Genomic DNA, 13,921 nt, shown 5'->3' on the forward strand with positions numbered 1-13,921 from the left:
TGACTAAAACCCCATCCCAGACCTTGGTGACACATGAAGATCAGGTTTTGGGGACTGGGACTCATCATGTCTAATCCACAGGACATCGGGGTGCTATGTCCTCTCAGGACCAGGATAGATACTTTTCATACAGTGGAGCAGTGCTCACCAGGTTAGCAACCGATTCCAACGCATTTGACCATAAACCAAGACTCAGTATATGTGTCTAATTCAGCAAGCAAAGGACTCTTAATAATCTTGGGGTTTTGGTGCTTTAGAGCTTGGGCTATGGGGGCTGGAGTGACAAAGCGGCTCTGTTGGCTGTCCGGGAAGGGGTAGAGATGAACGGCTGCATTCTGGAGGGGGGCCTGGAGCACATGGATGGGGAGTGCTGGAACCGTGAGCAGCAGTTGTTGATGGTGAAGCACTCCCGGCTGGGGGGAACACAGGCCTTGGGGCTGCAGTGCAGTGGCCCACAGTGGGGCCTCATTAGGGCAAAGTTGACGCATTTTCCCTGTGGGAGACAAGAGAGAGAAGATCACCAGAAGCCACTGGAATTGGGAGCAGAAGGCTGCAGTTTCCCTGGGGCCTGCCGAGCTCCTTCTCTGACTCAAGTCCACCCTTCTCCTGCTGCCCAGAGTCCCCTGATTCCCCTGCTGGGCCTGCCGGTCCCTATAGGTGCTCCATATGCAGTACAGACTTCAGGCTTTGGTGGGCCTGCCATTCAATGTGAAATGTTACCTTGAGCACCTGTGAGGCCCAGCCTTGGGACCCACTGTGCCAAACCCTGTCCTGAGCCACACATGTCTCCACCTGCCCATCCATTCTCACGTTCCTCTGCACCTACTGCCGGTCTCAGCCCTCAGCTCCTTTCCTAGGCCGACTCAAGCACCTCCTGTCCCCTGGTCACCTGGCTCCACTGCCCATCAATCCAGGCCCTCATGGAATCCTCCTCCTCGAGTTTCCTCTTCCTCAACTCACACCTTCAGTTGTGCTTCCTCACTGCCTGGAAAAGCAGCCCGGTGCTCAGCCTGGTGCATCAGGCCGTCAAGTCCCCAGGCTCCTGGCCTATCATCAGCACTGCCGGATGCACATGAAGTGCTCCTGTGTTCCGGCTGCGCTCGCCACGCCCCTCTGCTTCACGATCGTCCTTCCCGGCCTCTCCATTTCCCGTATCCAGACTACCATCCTCTGAGACTGCCTCTGTTTCCCCCTAAGCCAGTCTGGGAGTGCCAGAGGCACTGTGGCTGGTTCCCTCTTCTCTCAAGCCCATGCGTAGAGTCTCTATCAACAGCAGGATTCTGATCCTTCCTGCCCTAGGATTGCATCCCAAACTCCCGAACTAAACTGTTCATTTACTCAGGCGAATTTTACAATCACTTTAGAATCATTTCGGAGAAGGCAATGGCACCCCACTCCAGTACTCTTGCCTGGAAAATCCATGGACGGAGGAGCCTGGTAGGCTGCAGTCCATGGGGTCGCTAAGAGTCGGACACGACTGAGCGACTTCACTTTCACTTTTCACTTTCATGCATTGGAGAAGGAAATGGAAACCCTACTCCAGTGTTCTTGCCTGGAGAATCCCAGGGACGGGGGAGCCTGGTGGGCTGCCGTCTCTGGGGTCGCACAGAGTCAGACACGACTGAAGTGACTTAGCAGCAGCAGCAGCAGCAGAATCATTTAGGTCAAATTCCCTAAAAATATTCATTACAATTTTCACTAAAGCAGCATTAAGCCCATAAATCTTGGGGGGAAAGTTGGCATTGTGGTCCAGGTTTTTGCATTTTCAAGTCTTCTTTCATAGCCAAAGAGTAAAGTTCTGTGGTTTCTGTACATTATAGGTCAGCACACATTGTCACACCCATGTGTGGGGATGTTCTTTTATTGCTAGATTATAGATTGGGATCTTCTATCTTTATTTCTAAGCTCCCATATTTCTATTTATTCTAGAACATGAACAGGTCATTCCAGACTTAGTATCTTCTGCCTGTGGGATCCCTTTGACTTTCTCAAAGCAAGACTGCAGGGCACCTGTGCTGAGGCCTGGCTCCTCTCCCCTGGCCACAGCCTGTCACTGGGAGCTGCAGGGGGCAGGGATGTGCATATGGGTTGAGGGAGAGGAGTGAGGGGCTCCAGACAGTGGTGGAGGCCCCCGGGTCATGGCAGAGCACCCGAGTCTGTTGTGTGATCATAAGGGGCTGAGGAAGGCGACTGGGGCTGAGGGGAGTCTCCTTCTCCTCTGGTTTTCTATTAATGAAGAGATCTAAGCCAGTGACCAATTACTTCCTATATTAACTCAGCTGCTCCACAGTGAAGAAATGTTTCTTGAAGCGATTGGCAAATGGTTGGTTGAACCTTAATCTCCAGTGCTTTGGAGCTTTGGCTCCATTTCTGGATTTCCTGTTTATTACAGAGGGAAGTGTGTGTGTGCGCACGTGTGTGTGTGAGAGAGACTCTATGGGTCTGTGTGTGTGTGCATGCACGTGTGCACGTGTGTGTGAGAGAGAGGAGTTGGGAGGGGATGAGGGTTGTTGAGCATGGGGCAGCAGGCTGCCATCACTCTCCCAAAGCTATGATCTGAGACTTTCATAAAGGTCACAGCCTTGAACAGCTTTCAAGTTGGGACTTCCTGGAGGGCAGAAATGCTGCCCCAGCTTTATCACACATGTTTTGATGTTCCCTCTGTGAGCGGCATCAAAACATAGGAACTCAGGAACTCCTTGGCCATGAATGCATCCTACAGCCTCTCTGTAGCTCTAATCATTCCTAGGACAACTGTTTCCAGTATATATTTATGTGTTCATATTTAGAGGAGGTCTGCAAGCAATATAGTATGAAAATAAGAAATTAATATTCACAATTGTTTACACATCTAACACACTGCACAGAGGAAGGAAGTCCTTTCTAGTTCTTTCCCAGTCATTGTGACAGCACATTACAGGAGCTGTGGCCTGGACTTGAAAGTGAGTCTCCCTAGGGTCGTTAACAGCCTTGCTGAACCCTTACACAGCCTTATCATGTTGAGCCTATCAAAGAGCATCAGAACCTTGGTTTCTTTAGCCTCAAAGTGCAGAGCAGTGATCACCTGGCAGAACAGAGAGGCAGCCAAGCATGGGTGAAGTCTGGGCCTTGGGTTGTGGATACTGGCTTCATGGCTGTGCAGCTGGGCAGGTGTATAGGGGGTCAGCTTCCTCCCCAGTAGAGTGTTGGGAGGATGAAAAGACTGAGCTTGTATGAAGTACTCACTGTCTGGCAATCCCTACTCTGTATAAATGGCCGCTGTTGTGGGAATGAATGAGATCCTTGTGTAAAAGGTCTCGAGTGAGTCATACTCTCTGTAGACAGTTATGTCACTGCCAGCATCACATTCAGTGAGAAGTGGAAGGTTTCCTATTTTTACTCGATTTTCCTGATGTGTCTAGCAGAAATGATTTCCATGAACTGAATGGGCTGACCTGGGAAAGTCAGGGAACAAAGAGAATCAGGAACTCCAATGTGGGTTTGACTCAAGACTAAGAAAATAAACTGAACCTTGTTGCATCATTCCATTATGTGTGTAGGAAAGATGGTCTGGGAGAGACCATTATCAGATTTCCTCTGGGGATTAGAAGGCAGTGGGGCAGAGAAACATGGTCATTTCACAGAAGGTTACAATAAACAAGAATAATTGCTTCTGTTACAAAAACGCTGAGTGTTTTGGTAAACTGAACCTTGGAGAATTTTCTGCATTGTATTGTGCTGAAGTGCAGACCGGTTGGATCTCCTTGCAGTCCAAGGGACTCTCAAGAGTCTTCTCCAACACCACAGTTCAAAAGCATCAATTCTTCTGCACTCAGCTTTCTTCACAGTCCAACTCTCACATCCATACGTGACCACTGGAAAAACCATAGCCTTGACTAGATGGACCTTTGTTGGCAAAGTAATGTCTCTGCTTTTCAATATACTATCTAGGTTGGTCATAACTTTCCTTCCAAGGAGTAAGCGTCTTTTAATTTCATGGCTGCAATCACCATCTGCAGTGATTTTGGAGCCCCCAAAAATAAAGTCTGACACTGTTTCCACTGTTTCCCCATCTATTTCCCATGAAGTGATGGGACCAGATGCCATGATCTTTGTTTTCTGAATGTTGAGCTTTAAGCCAACTTTTTCACTCTCCTCTTTCACTTGCATCAAGAGGCTTTTTAGTCCCTTGGACTGCAAGGCTATCCAACCAGTCCATTCTAAAGGAGATCAGCCCTGGGTGTTCTTTGGAAGGAATGATGCTGAAGCTGAAACTCCAGTACTTTGGCCACCTCATGCGAAGAGTTGACTCATTGGAAAAGACTCTGATGCTGCGAGGGATTGGGGGCAGGAGGAAAAGGGGACAACAGAGGATGAGATGGCTGGATGGCATCACCAACTTGATAAACGTGAGTTTAAGTGAACTCCGGGAGATGGTGATGGACAGGGAGGCCTGGCGTGCTGCGATTCATGGGGTCGCAGAGAGTCAGACACGACTGAGCGACTGAACTGAACTGAAGTGCAGACACATCTAAATCACAACGAGCAGCTGGCTGAGGTTTCAGAAGGCAGCAACTCCTACAAGGTCATCCCCAGACTCCACTGTTCTCTCTCTGAGCATGTTTGCATACACATGTCTGACTGCATTTCCAGTCCAGGTGGAGGAGTTTGGAAACAACCTCCACATGGCTCAGGAACTGGATGGAGGAGAGAGAGGCTGCACATTTGCACTGCTGGGAACTGACTCCCCTGGGGCTTGGTTTTTGGCACAGCCTGGTGAAGAGGGCCTGGGCGAGGTTCTGCCTGAGCAGAGCTCCTGGGAGGGGGTACAGGGCACATGGGGTGGTCAGCAGTGAGAGGACAAAAGGCTTATGTCTGTCCTTGGAAGGACATCCGGTTGATGCTCCTAATCCCCTGCCCAGGCTGAGCTAGTGCAGGCTGAGAGCCCCCAAGCGCAGTCTTGACATGTTCCCACTGAGGCATGCCCTGTCCTCCAGCTCTAGAACTCCTCACTGAGGGGATCTATGGTTCAAGTAGGAAAAACTCGAGGCCACTCCTGCATAATATGTCCCTGAATAGGGTGTCTCCTGTTATACATTCAGGGTGGGGATTGGGAGCTGACACTGGCCTGCAGAGATGGTAGGCTCCCAGTTGACACCCCATCATTTAGACTATGATTCACTTTAAGGCCTGGGACCAGAACGCAGAAGGCCTTCAAGAAAGGAATCAGGACTCCTGCACCCACCGGAATACTCCAAGTACCCACAGATATCCTAAACACTCAGGGCCCCAGGATTATGGTTGGGAGGGATAAGGTCACATGGGAGGGGGGCAGAGGAATGGGAGGGGTCACATCCACCAGCCACAGTCACGGGCTCCCAACCCCTCTCAGGATGAGCAGGGTTGGTTTCAGCCAGCTCTGGCTGCTGCTGCTTACTCTCTGGGTGGCCTTGGCAGCTTCCCTGATTTCTCAGGCCTCCGTTTTGCCTCCAGGAAGCACACAGATCACTGTGAACCCAGAGAGACTAATGGGCAGACTTGAGAGCTGGTGTTGCAGGGGCTGAACAGAGCCCTGGGTGGATACGAGTTCCCTAATCCACCACTCTGCCATCCCAACTTGAGCTTCACAGAGCAGCCCTGGGACTGTGACCATTTCAGAGACCTGTGCTCTGGGCAGGAAGGCTACTTCTGGTGCTTTCCCCTCTGGTGTCTTGCTCTGTCCTTCGTGCTCCTGACTGAGCATCTCTGGGTGGTTGTCTCTACTGTTTGAGGCATGATGCTGGCATGGGGCTCTTGTGAGCATAATGAGGCTGTGGTTCTGGGGAGAGGTTCCAGGCGAATCAGGTGGAGAATGGGGCTTCCAGGCAAGCAAACCCAGGACTGAGAGCCATAGGAACGCTGGCTCCTCTGGCACCTCTGTCTCTGCTGGGTGTGAGCAATGCCTCAGATGTGTCAGTAGCAGTGTCCAGAGGCTTTCTGGTCTGACTACAGTTTCTAAATGCCCAAGTTCCCAGTCACCAAGAGCCAGTGTTTGATTCAGGGAAGGTGACCAATGCAGCCCTCATTAAAGACTCGGGCTCCGCAATGTCCTCCAGGCCCCTGGTCTGGTCTGTAGAAAGGGTCTGAGTTTGGAACGGCCAGGCAAATGATTTCCAGGCAAACCATTTCCCTCCTTGGGCCCCAGGGAGCTGGGTAGGGCAACCTCTGGTGGTTTGTGGGCAGGCACCATGAGATCATGAGTACTGACCCCAAATGGGGGACAGAGCAGTGAGAAGGGTAGAGCCAGGCTCAGAATTCAAGCCTAACTGCTCCTCCCAGCATAGTGACTTAGTCAAGTCACTCAGCCTCTCTGTGGGTCAATATAGTGGGATAATAATAGTATCTACCTGTAATTATTGGGAGGATGAAAGCAATGAAAACATGTAAAGTTTTTAGCTGAGCAACTGACCCACAGAAAGAGCACAGTAGAATTACCCAGCATTATTGTTACATTCCAAGGATGACAACTGGAACAATTTGGCTTCTCCCCATTGTCACAGGCAGTGACACAGGAGGTTGTCTTTGCTACCTGCTAAATGCAGTCAGTGTTGGCCCGACAACATCGTGGAGAGGCTGTCACCATGTCCCACCATTTCTGGCACTTGAGTGACCAGTTCAGGAAGATCTCATGGGTGGGGTGCAGCCAGCAGTCCCATAGGCGTGGGGGAGTTGTGGAAAGGGACGATTGATGGAAGGCAAATAGGTCTCTCCAGACCTTTTCACTCAGGATTGGAAGTTCTAGTCATAGTTCTGAGAAGAAAGGTCCTGAATCCTTGAGATGAGGACACGGAGGGAACGCGTGGGTGCCATGTGGAGAATCGTCTGGAGGCGCATGAGCTCCCGGTCTCCACTTCTTGGGCATTCTTCCTGGCAGATACCCAGACAGGACAGCGTTCTCTGACCCACAGTCTCAGGGGGCAATGATGAAGGGCAAAACCAAGACCCCAACCCATGGGGGGCATCCCTGTGCCCTGCTTACCATGTCTCTGGTTGGACACCACATTACTGACATCTGATTGCAGCGCTGAACAAAGTCACACAAGCTATCCAGTTTTCCCTGAAAAGCAGATGTGTTTGTGAGGATGCTACAGGCCTAGATGCTGCCTCTAGAGGGGCAGTGTCTCCTATCGCTTGAAATTGCCTATCAGGGCTCCATTCCCACCAGTTCCCTGAAACAGCCCTGAACTGCCCTTTGGGGGCCCCAACAATATCCAGAGCTTGGGCCCATCCCAGGGGGGAAACGCTGGTAGTGATGGGAACGTGAGCACTTGTACTTTTTGGCTTCCCCTGAGCAACTAGGCTTGGGACGCTTTTGGCTTTTCTCTAGTACACTCTGGTGCCCACAGCTCGTTTCTGCTCACGCCATGCCAAATGGACACAGACTTGTGCATGAACCAGCTGTCCTCATCTCCTGCTCCCCAGCCTAGGAGTCAGAACTCCTTCCCGAGGGCCCTTCTCACCTCCATTCGTTTCATTCCCCCTCCTTGGCACCCACAAGGGACAATCACTGTGGGGCATGACATTTGGCATGTCTCCTCTGGCTCCTAGGGAGAGAAAACACCATGTTCTTGTCTGGCAGCTCCTGCCTGCAGACACATGACATCTGTTGCCCTGGCACCTGTCAAGTACTGGCCACTCAGCAAATGTTTGTGGGAGAATCAAGGACAGATGAGCAGCACCCGGCACAGGAAGAGAGTGGCCTCCATGTGAAAGCGCACCAGCTCCATCTGGCTTACAAAGACGGCTCTCCTCCAAACATCAGCAAACTTCATCCTGTCCCCTTGGTTCCCAGGGGCGCCCCTTGCAGGAGAGGCCAGGTGCGAGGCTGCGCCATGTGACGGCGGCTGTCAGGGGTGCGGCAGCAGCAGGGGACAGGGCTGCCCTCACCCGCCGTGGGCAGGTCCAGCCCCCAGGCCCCACTGCAGCCAGCGCTATGCCAGCCCTGCAGAGACCCTGTCTGCCGCTGTATATCAGACCCAGGTCCCTAACCTCCTCTTATGGGCCCTGGTCTGGGTCCACACCCTGGTGGGTCAGCCTCTCCACCGGTGCTCCTGCATTGCCTGGCTGGTCCGCACTACAGCCTCCCCACCTGACCTTGGCCCCTGTGCTGGCCTTGAGTCACCTCTCTCACAGCTCGATGCCAGATAAGACTCCCTCCTCCCTCCTCAGTCCCTCAGAGGCCAACCCCCAGGCCCTCACCCTGAAACGAGCCAGGGATGAAGAATAAGGAAACGGAGGCCCAACATGCATCAGAGCTCAGGGAGGGGTCTGGGAACCCTGAAACCTGAGAATCCTTTTCCAAAAACTCACTTGACTCCTGGAAGGATCATCCTACAAACAGTCCCTCGGGAACTGACGAAAAGCCCATTGATTCCAGGAGGGATCATAGCTGTTCCTGAGACGGGCTACCCCACATGCTGATCCCGTGCTAAAGGCCCTGGATCAGACCATGTTGGGGGCTGGGGAATGGTGTTCTCTGGGTGACATTTTGCGAGTCTACTTCTTCATCAGCATCCCTGCCTTCCCTCTGTCACCCTCTCTTTCTACCAGTTCTCTCTGCCCAGACAGGTGAGAGCTGGAGGGGTGGGGGAGGACATCTCCCTATATACATCTGGGGCCTCTCTGTGTAGGGCATTGTGTGCAATGGGCGTGCTCTCAACATCAGGACCAAACACATCACTTACCCTTTCTGGATTCAGCACTGGCGGTGGCTCCTTGAGGGTCTGCAATGGAAGTGATCAAAATTGGAGTCGTCAAGTTTAGTGCCCGTAAAGCTTATCTCTACTGAACTGATGTGTTCTGGGGTAGATCTTTGCTGCATGAATTGGCTTCTCTCAAGTTTCACCCCCAGCCTGGGTGTCACAGTTCCCTCCTTCATGACTTTTCACCTCCATCCATCTTTTCCTGCTTACTTGGTACTCACAACAAGGGAAAGTCACTGTGGTTAAAATCATGGGTTAAAAGGCATGTGGAGGGCTCTGGATCAGCCACACAGATAGAAGGGGATGCAGCTCAATAGCAGTAGGGAGGCAGAAAATGGGTTTTGGGGTGTCAACCTTGGTGTCTGCTGTCTGTAGGTTTATAGCCAACAGGCTCCCCCTCCCTGGGCCTCAGGCTCCTCAGTTATCAAAGGGGAATCAAGACCTCCATGTATGGTTAAGTGGGAGACAGACAGACTGAGGTTCCTGGTCCCTGGTAGAGGCCGCACATGGAGTTTTCCATCAGCAGCCCTGATGGCATATGAAGACAAGAGAGCACTCCCCACCCTTCCCGCCTCCCCTCTCCCATTCCCCTGCAGCCCTCCCTGCCTCCCAGCGCGCAGGGATGACTGTCCACCGCTCTCTCCCCTGCTTTCTCTCCTCACTTCTGCGCTTTGCAGAAACCTGACCTGCCGGCCTCTAAGCTGCTTTACTTGTCCTTTCTCAGCTCTGCTTTCCCTCTTCACCCAGCGCGGTCCTGTGCCCTTACAAGCCAAACTGGCCAGTCCCTCTGCTTCCTCTCCCTCCCCAGGCCCAGTCTCTACTCTTCATTATCAGGGCACCTGCCACACCCTCTGAAGGTGACATTTACCTTCAATGCCCCCCAGGTGCCTACACCAGACCAGACACTAGACAATGAGCTCTTATGGGCAAAGGTGGCGGGCACTTCATTCCTGCCTCTCTGTGCCCGGCATAGGGTCCTGCATATCCCGGTGACTTTCTGTGACTGATGAGGGAGTGACTAAGGTACTAGACATGGGCAGGGATCCATGCTGTTTGCAAAGGCACAGCCGCCTCTGAGGTTAGCACTCTCCAGGCCAGCATCCTTCTCTCTTTGGGCCATCAGTGCCCATGCAGACCCTGCTTCTTCCCCCAACAGCAGAGACTTCTGGGGCTTTGATCTATCCGTGTCTTTCTGCTGTAGGGCAGTGTGGTTCTCAGGGGATCTGGGGTCCCCTCTTTTCAGGGGCCAGACAACCCATAGGCCACCTCTATGTGAGGGTGGGAGCATGAGGCAGGTACCCCCTAGAAGCCTGACTGTCTATGCCCAGGAGGGGAGGACAGAGTCTGTGCCTTGTTTGCTGGAGCTGGGAACCTGCCCACAGGCAGGACCTGAAGCAGGCCCATGCTGGGTCCCTCAGGGCTTGGTGAGGGCTGGACACAGGCTGCGTAGGCAGGGCTCACTCACCCTCCTGTGGCATAGCCACCAGATGCAGCAGAACGTCAGGGACAACAGGAGCAGGGCTGGGATGAGCGCGAAGAAGTAGAGCGGGTTGATGTAGGGGATGACTTGTGCGGGTGGCGCGGGAGGCGCGGGCGGCGTGGGCGGCGTGGGCGGTGTCTCTGGAGGCGGCTGGGCAGCTGCTGAAGGAGCTGGTGGGGTAGTCGTCTCTTGAGCTGGCCCCCCTGCCTACAGAAAGAACACATGGCAGGGTCCTGGCACGGACCAGGCGCCTACCACTTGGATCCCACGCCAGTCCTCCCTTACTCCTTTCTGCTTGTTTACCCCACTTGAGGAAGCAGATTCTAGGAGATCACAGCTGGTACCCTGTGGAGCCCTGGGCCACAGATCCCACTGCTGGCCCTGCTCAGAGGCTCTGTCCAGAGACCTGTTAAGGAAGCCCAGTCCTCCAAGGAGTGATGGCACAGCCCTCACTGCCTGCGTTGGCTGAGAGCATGGGGTATTGTGAGGATCACAGACAGCTGTGACACCCAGACGGGAGAGAGGCGGGGGTGCGAGAGCAGAGGCAGGGCACCCTGAACACCTATCCACAGCCTCACTCCCCTACCTCCTGGCTCTGCAGCCTCAGGCAAAGCTAGCTGGGTATGGCCACAGCTGCTGCACCCTCCAGACCCGTGTGCCTGGAACCCAGATTTGGAGGGCTTGGGGGTCCCAGAGGTCCTGGCCTCTGTCTCCTACTCACAGTGTCCCAATCTCTCCCACTCACCCCAGTTGGAATCCAGGATGGAGTCTTGAGGTCCCCACCACAAGGCCCAGCCCAGGGAAGGTGGCAAGGTATGTCCAGGGTGGGCAGAGCCTCAGCATCATTTCTGGAGTCTGCTTATTGGTCTCTTCCATGTGCCTTCAATGACACTTGGTTCACAGAGAGAGCAAAGGTTTGCAAGGCTTGGACGATAAGGCATACCCCAGGTGCTCTTTTTAGTAGCCCTCCTATGGCACTGCCCAAGCCTGATGGGAGTTCAGCACACAGATGTAGGGTTAAGGGCTCTGAGCTACTGCAAGACGATGCTTAGGGTGCATCAGGCTATCTGCTGGACCTGCCCGGAGTGTTGTTCCCTTCACTTGCCTCCCCAGGGCGCAGGGTGTCAGGACAGCCTTAGCTGCCAGAGCCTTACCCTGGTACTCGCACAGTCCTTGCTGGTGAGGCTAACATCACTGTTGATGAAGCTGATACCATTGTTCAGGCTAATTTCAAGGGAGAAAGCCCTAAAGCACAGAGAGGGTAGACAGTGACAGTCAGGTCAGACAGAGTTCTTATACTTGGCTCAAGCTGTAGCTCATAATCTCCTCACTGTAATGACTTTGAACATCAGGCATTCAGGGATATCAGGGAGCAGACAGCATAGGTGGGGAGAGTTCATCCCAAAGTATTACGAGGTCATCTTCTGCAATGAAGTCTGACGAGGCAGTGAGGATCCCTGAGTGAGTTCAGATGTCCCTGTGGCCATGAGCTAAGTGACCGGGGATGGTGGTATGGTGTCACCATTCCAACTCCTCTGTCAGTACAGTACGGGAGTTTAGCTCCAAAAGGCTGCCCAGAGCAAAGGTACCATCCACCCCTGGGCACATCGCCTCCTGCATCCTGCTCTCCTCGGCAGAGCCAGGGTTGCAGCAGATCACTGAGCACCTCAAGGGACTGTCTAGCGGGGGCAGGTGCGGAGGATGCATGCCGTCCTCCTGGAGACATTACTGTGTTGCCCCAGTAGAGGTGGGTTCTCAAATTCTTTACACCTCACGGTGGCAAAATTGGGCACTTACTCATCTGGATTCTCTATCTTTATTCCTGGGCATATCATACTGGTATCTTGCACAGAGTTGGCTTTTTCATCTGAAATGCAATCACGTGAGAAGAATGTCAGGGACTTACCCATCCACCCACCCACCCCTCCCCTCTGCCTGCCCTTGGCAAGCAGAGCTCCCACTCTCTGGCAGAAGCAGCTTCTCTTCTCTGCCTTTTTCTGACACCTACTGCGCACCAGGCGCTGTTCAGGGCCTGGACTCTGGAGTTTCATGGGAACAAGACAGGCGGAAGTCTTGCTCTCAAGGGCCTGACATTTGTGGGACTGGAGAGGGAGTCAGATTATAAAGTAACAAACAATGGTCAAAATGAATGCCAGAGAGAAAAGCACCACGGTGTCAAAAAACCAGGGAAGGGGTGGGGAAGGGAGGGGGAGGGAGAGCTGCAAAGACTCAGCACGGCCAAAAATAAATGAATGAAATTATAATCAAACTGAAGGTTTCCCTTTACATTCCTCATTTGTTAATGTTTTTATAGCCTCCTTTTAACTTAGGGACATTTTTTTTTTTTTTAATGAACGGATGAAGAAGCACATCTCATGAAGAGCATGTCTTATGAAGAAGCATCTGTGTGACTCTCAATACTTTCTCCAATTCCACTTCAGCTTTTCTTCTGTCATTCAGAAAAATTAGATTTATTAAGCTGTATTTGAGATGTTACAGGCACTTACCTATGTTGGGATCAGGGGTAATGTTTTATTCTTTACTTTTTAGTATTTTCCTGTTTTCTACTATGTAGCAGTTATAATTAGAAATTTCTAATGTATTTTTATTGTTTTTATTTTATTTTTATTTTTTTGCCACAGCTCAGGGCTCTTCCCTAAAGAATGGTTCATTTCCATGTGGAAAACTTTTTGGACCTAACTCAACCGTCAGATTAGTTATGAACTTCAGACAGTGCGAGTCCTTCACTGGGACGGAAAATAAAAGCTAACTGCCCAGCATGGTCAAGGGAAAGGATTTGCATCTGAAGGACAGGACGGTTGGGATTACTGTGAGCAGTTTGTTCTCCATAGGCTGTTCACAATCCTGAACAGGGAGAGAGGGTGACGGCAGGCACTCCACAGACTGAGGGCCCAGAAAAGCGTGGCTGATTGTGAAGCAGGTTTCAGCCCAATATTAACTGGTTAGCTAAACACTCGCCCCATCTAGAGAACTTTTTGAAACATAAAAGCTTTACATACTAGTGACAAGCAATGTAAAACTTACAGAAACCTAGGTTGATTTTTTTTCTTTTTTACGTTTCTTTATATTTTCTAAACTTTTGTCTTATGTTTTAATCAGAGGCAAACATAATTAAAAGGAAGCAAGTCAAGCCTCATCAGTGCCTCAGGGCTCCGGGCAGTAAACAGCACAGTGCAGTTGCTTCTTATCAGCCTCGACTGTATGCAGTGAGGTGGTCAGTGGAGGAGCCCAGGACTGTAGGATGGCTCTCCTGTGGGAGAACCTGGTCCTGGTCCATCCCAGAGATGTGATGTCTAGAAAGGAAAGCAATACAGCCACGGACCACAGAGGAACATCTGAACACACTTCCTAAAAGATAGGTTGTGTCCCACCTTCCTCGAGGAAGGTCATCTCAGTGAGGTGGAAGGCCCAGAGGAGGCAAGAAGCAGCTTGTGACCTTGGGCATGCTCTTGAATTGACCCTGACTCTGGTTTCACATCTATACAAGGGAGTAACAATAGATGTCTTTTGAGAATTAATTGGGATAGTGCATGTAAGTCACTGAGCACATTAGCAAATGTGCTCAGTAAATAGTTCTCCATGCAAAAGTTTACTGAGTCCTAATCACTCCCCAGAAACTACAAACCATGGGAAATCTAACTCCCTGAGAACATCTACACATTTTGTGGTGTAAGCAGTTAGCAATGGAAGAATCCTGCCC

General features: G+C 51.8%; 1 protein-coding gene across 2 annotated transcripts in view; it reads right to left on the bottom strand.

Annotated features, from left to right (window-relative positions):
- Positions 1 to 209: 209 nt before the first annotated feature.
- ANTXRL (ANTXR like) overlaps positions 210 to 13,921 on the bottom strand; it is a 44,286-nt gene continuing 30,574 nt past the window's right edge. Inside the window, exons 11-17 of one of the 2 annotated variants that reach the window (XM_015461057.3) lie at positions 11,998 to 12,067; positions 11,355 to 11,445; positions 10,186 to 10,407; positions 8,703 to 8,741; positions 7,479 to 7,562; positions 6,998 to 7,075; positions 210 to 493 (exon numbers count right to left, since the gene is read on the bottom strand). In XM_015461057.3, the coding sequence (XP_015316543.2) occupies positions 266 to 493; positions 6,998 to 7,075; positions 7,479 to 7,562; positions 8,703 to 8,741; positions 10,186 to 10,407; positions 11,355 to 11,445; positions 11,998 to 12,067 (812 nt within the window). In that variant the 3' untranslated portion in view covers positions 210 to 265. Of the gene's footprint in view, positions 494 to 6,458; positions 6,886 to 6,997; positions 7,076 to 7,478; positions 7,563 to 8,702; positions 8,742 to 10,185; positions 10,408 to 11,354; positions 11,446 to 11,997; positions 12,068 to 13,921 lie in introns of those variants that run through there. The other variant, XM_015461058.3, reaches the window with a different exon arrangement.

This window comes from Bos taurus, chromosome 28 (genome assembly GCF_002263795.3).
Source record: "Bos taurus isolate L1 Dominette 01449 registration number 42190680 breed Hereford chromosome 28, ARS-UCD2.0, whole genome shotgun sequence".
Lineage (NCBI taxonomy): Eukaryota > Metazoa > Chordata > Mammalia > Artiodactyla > Bovidae > Bos > Bos taurus.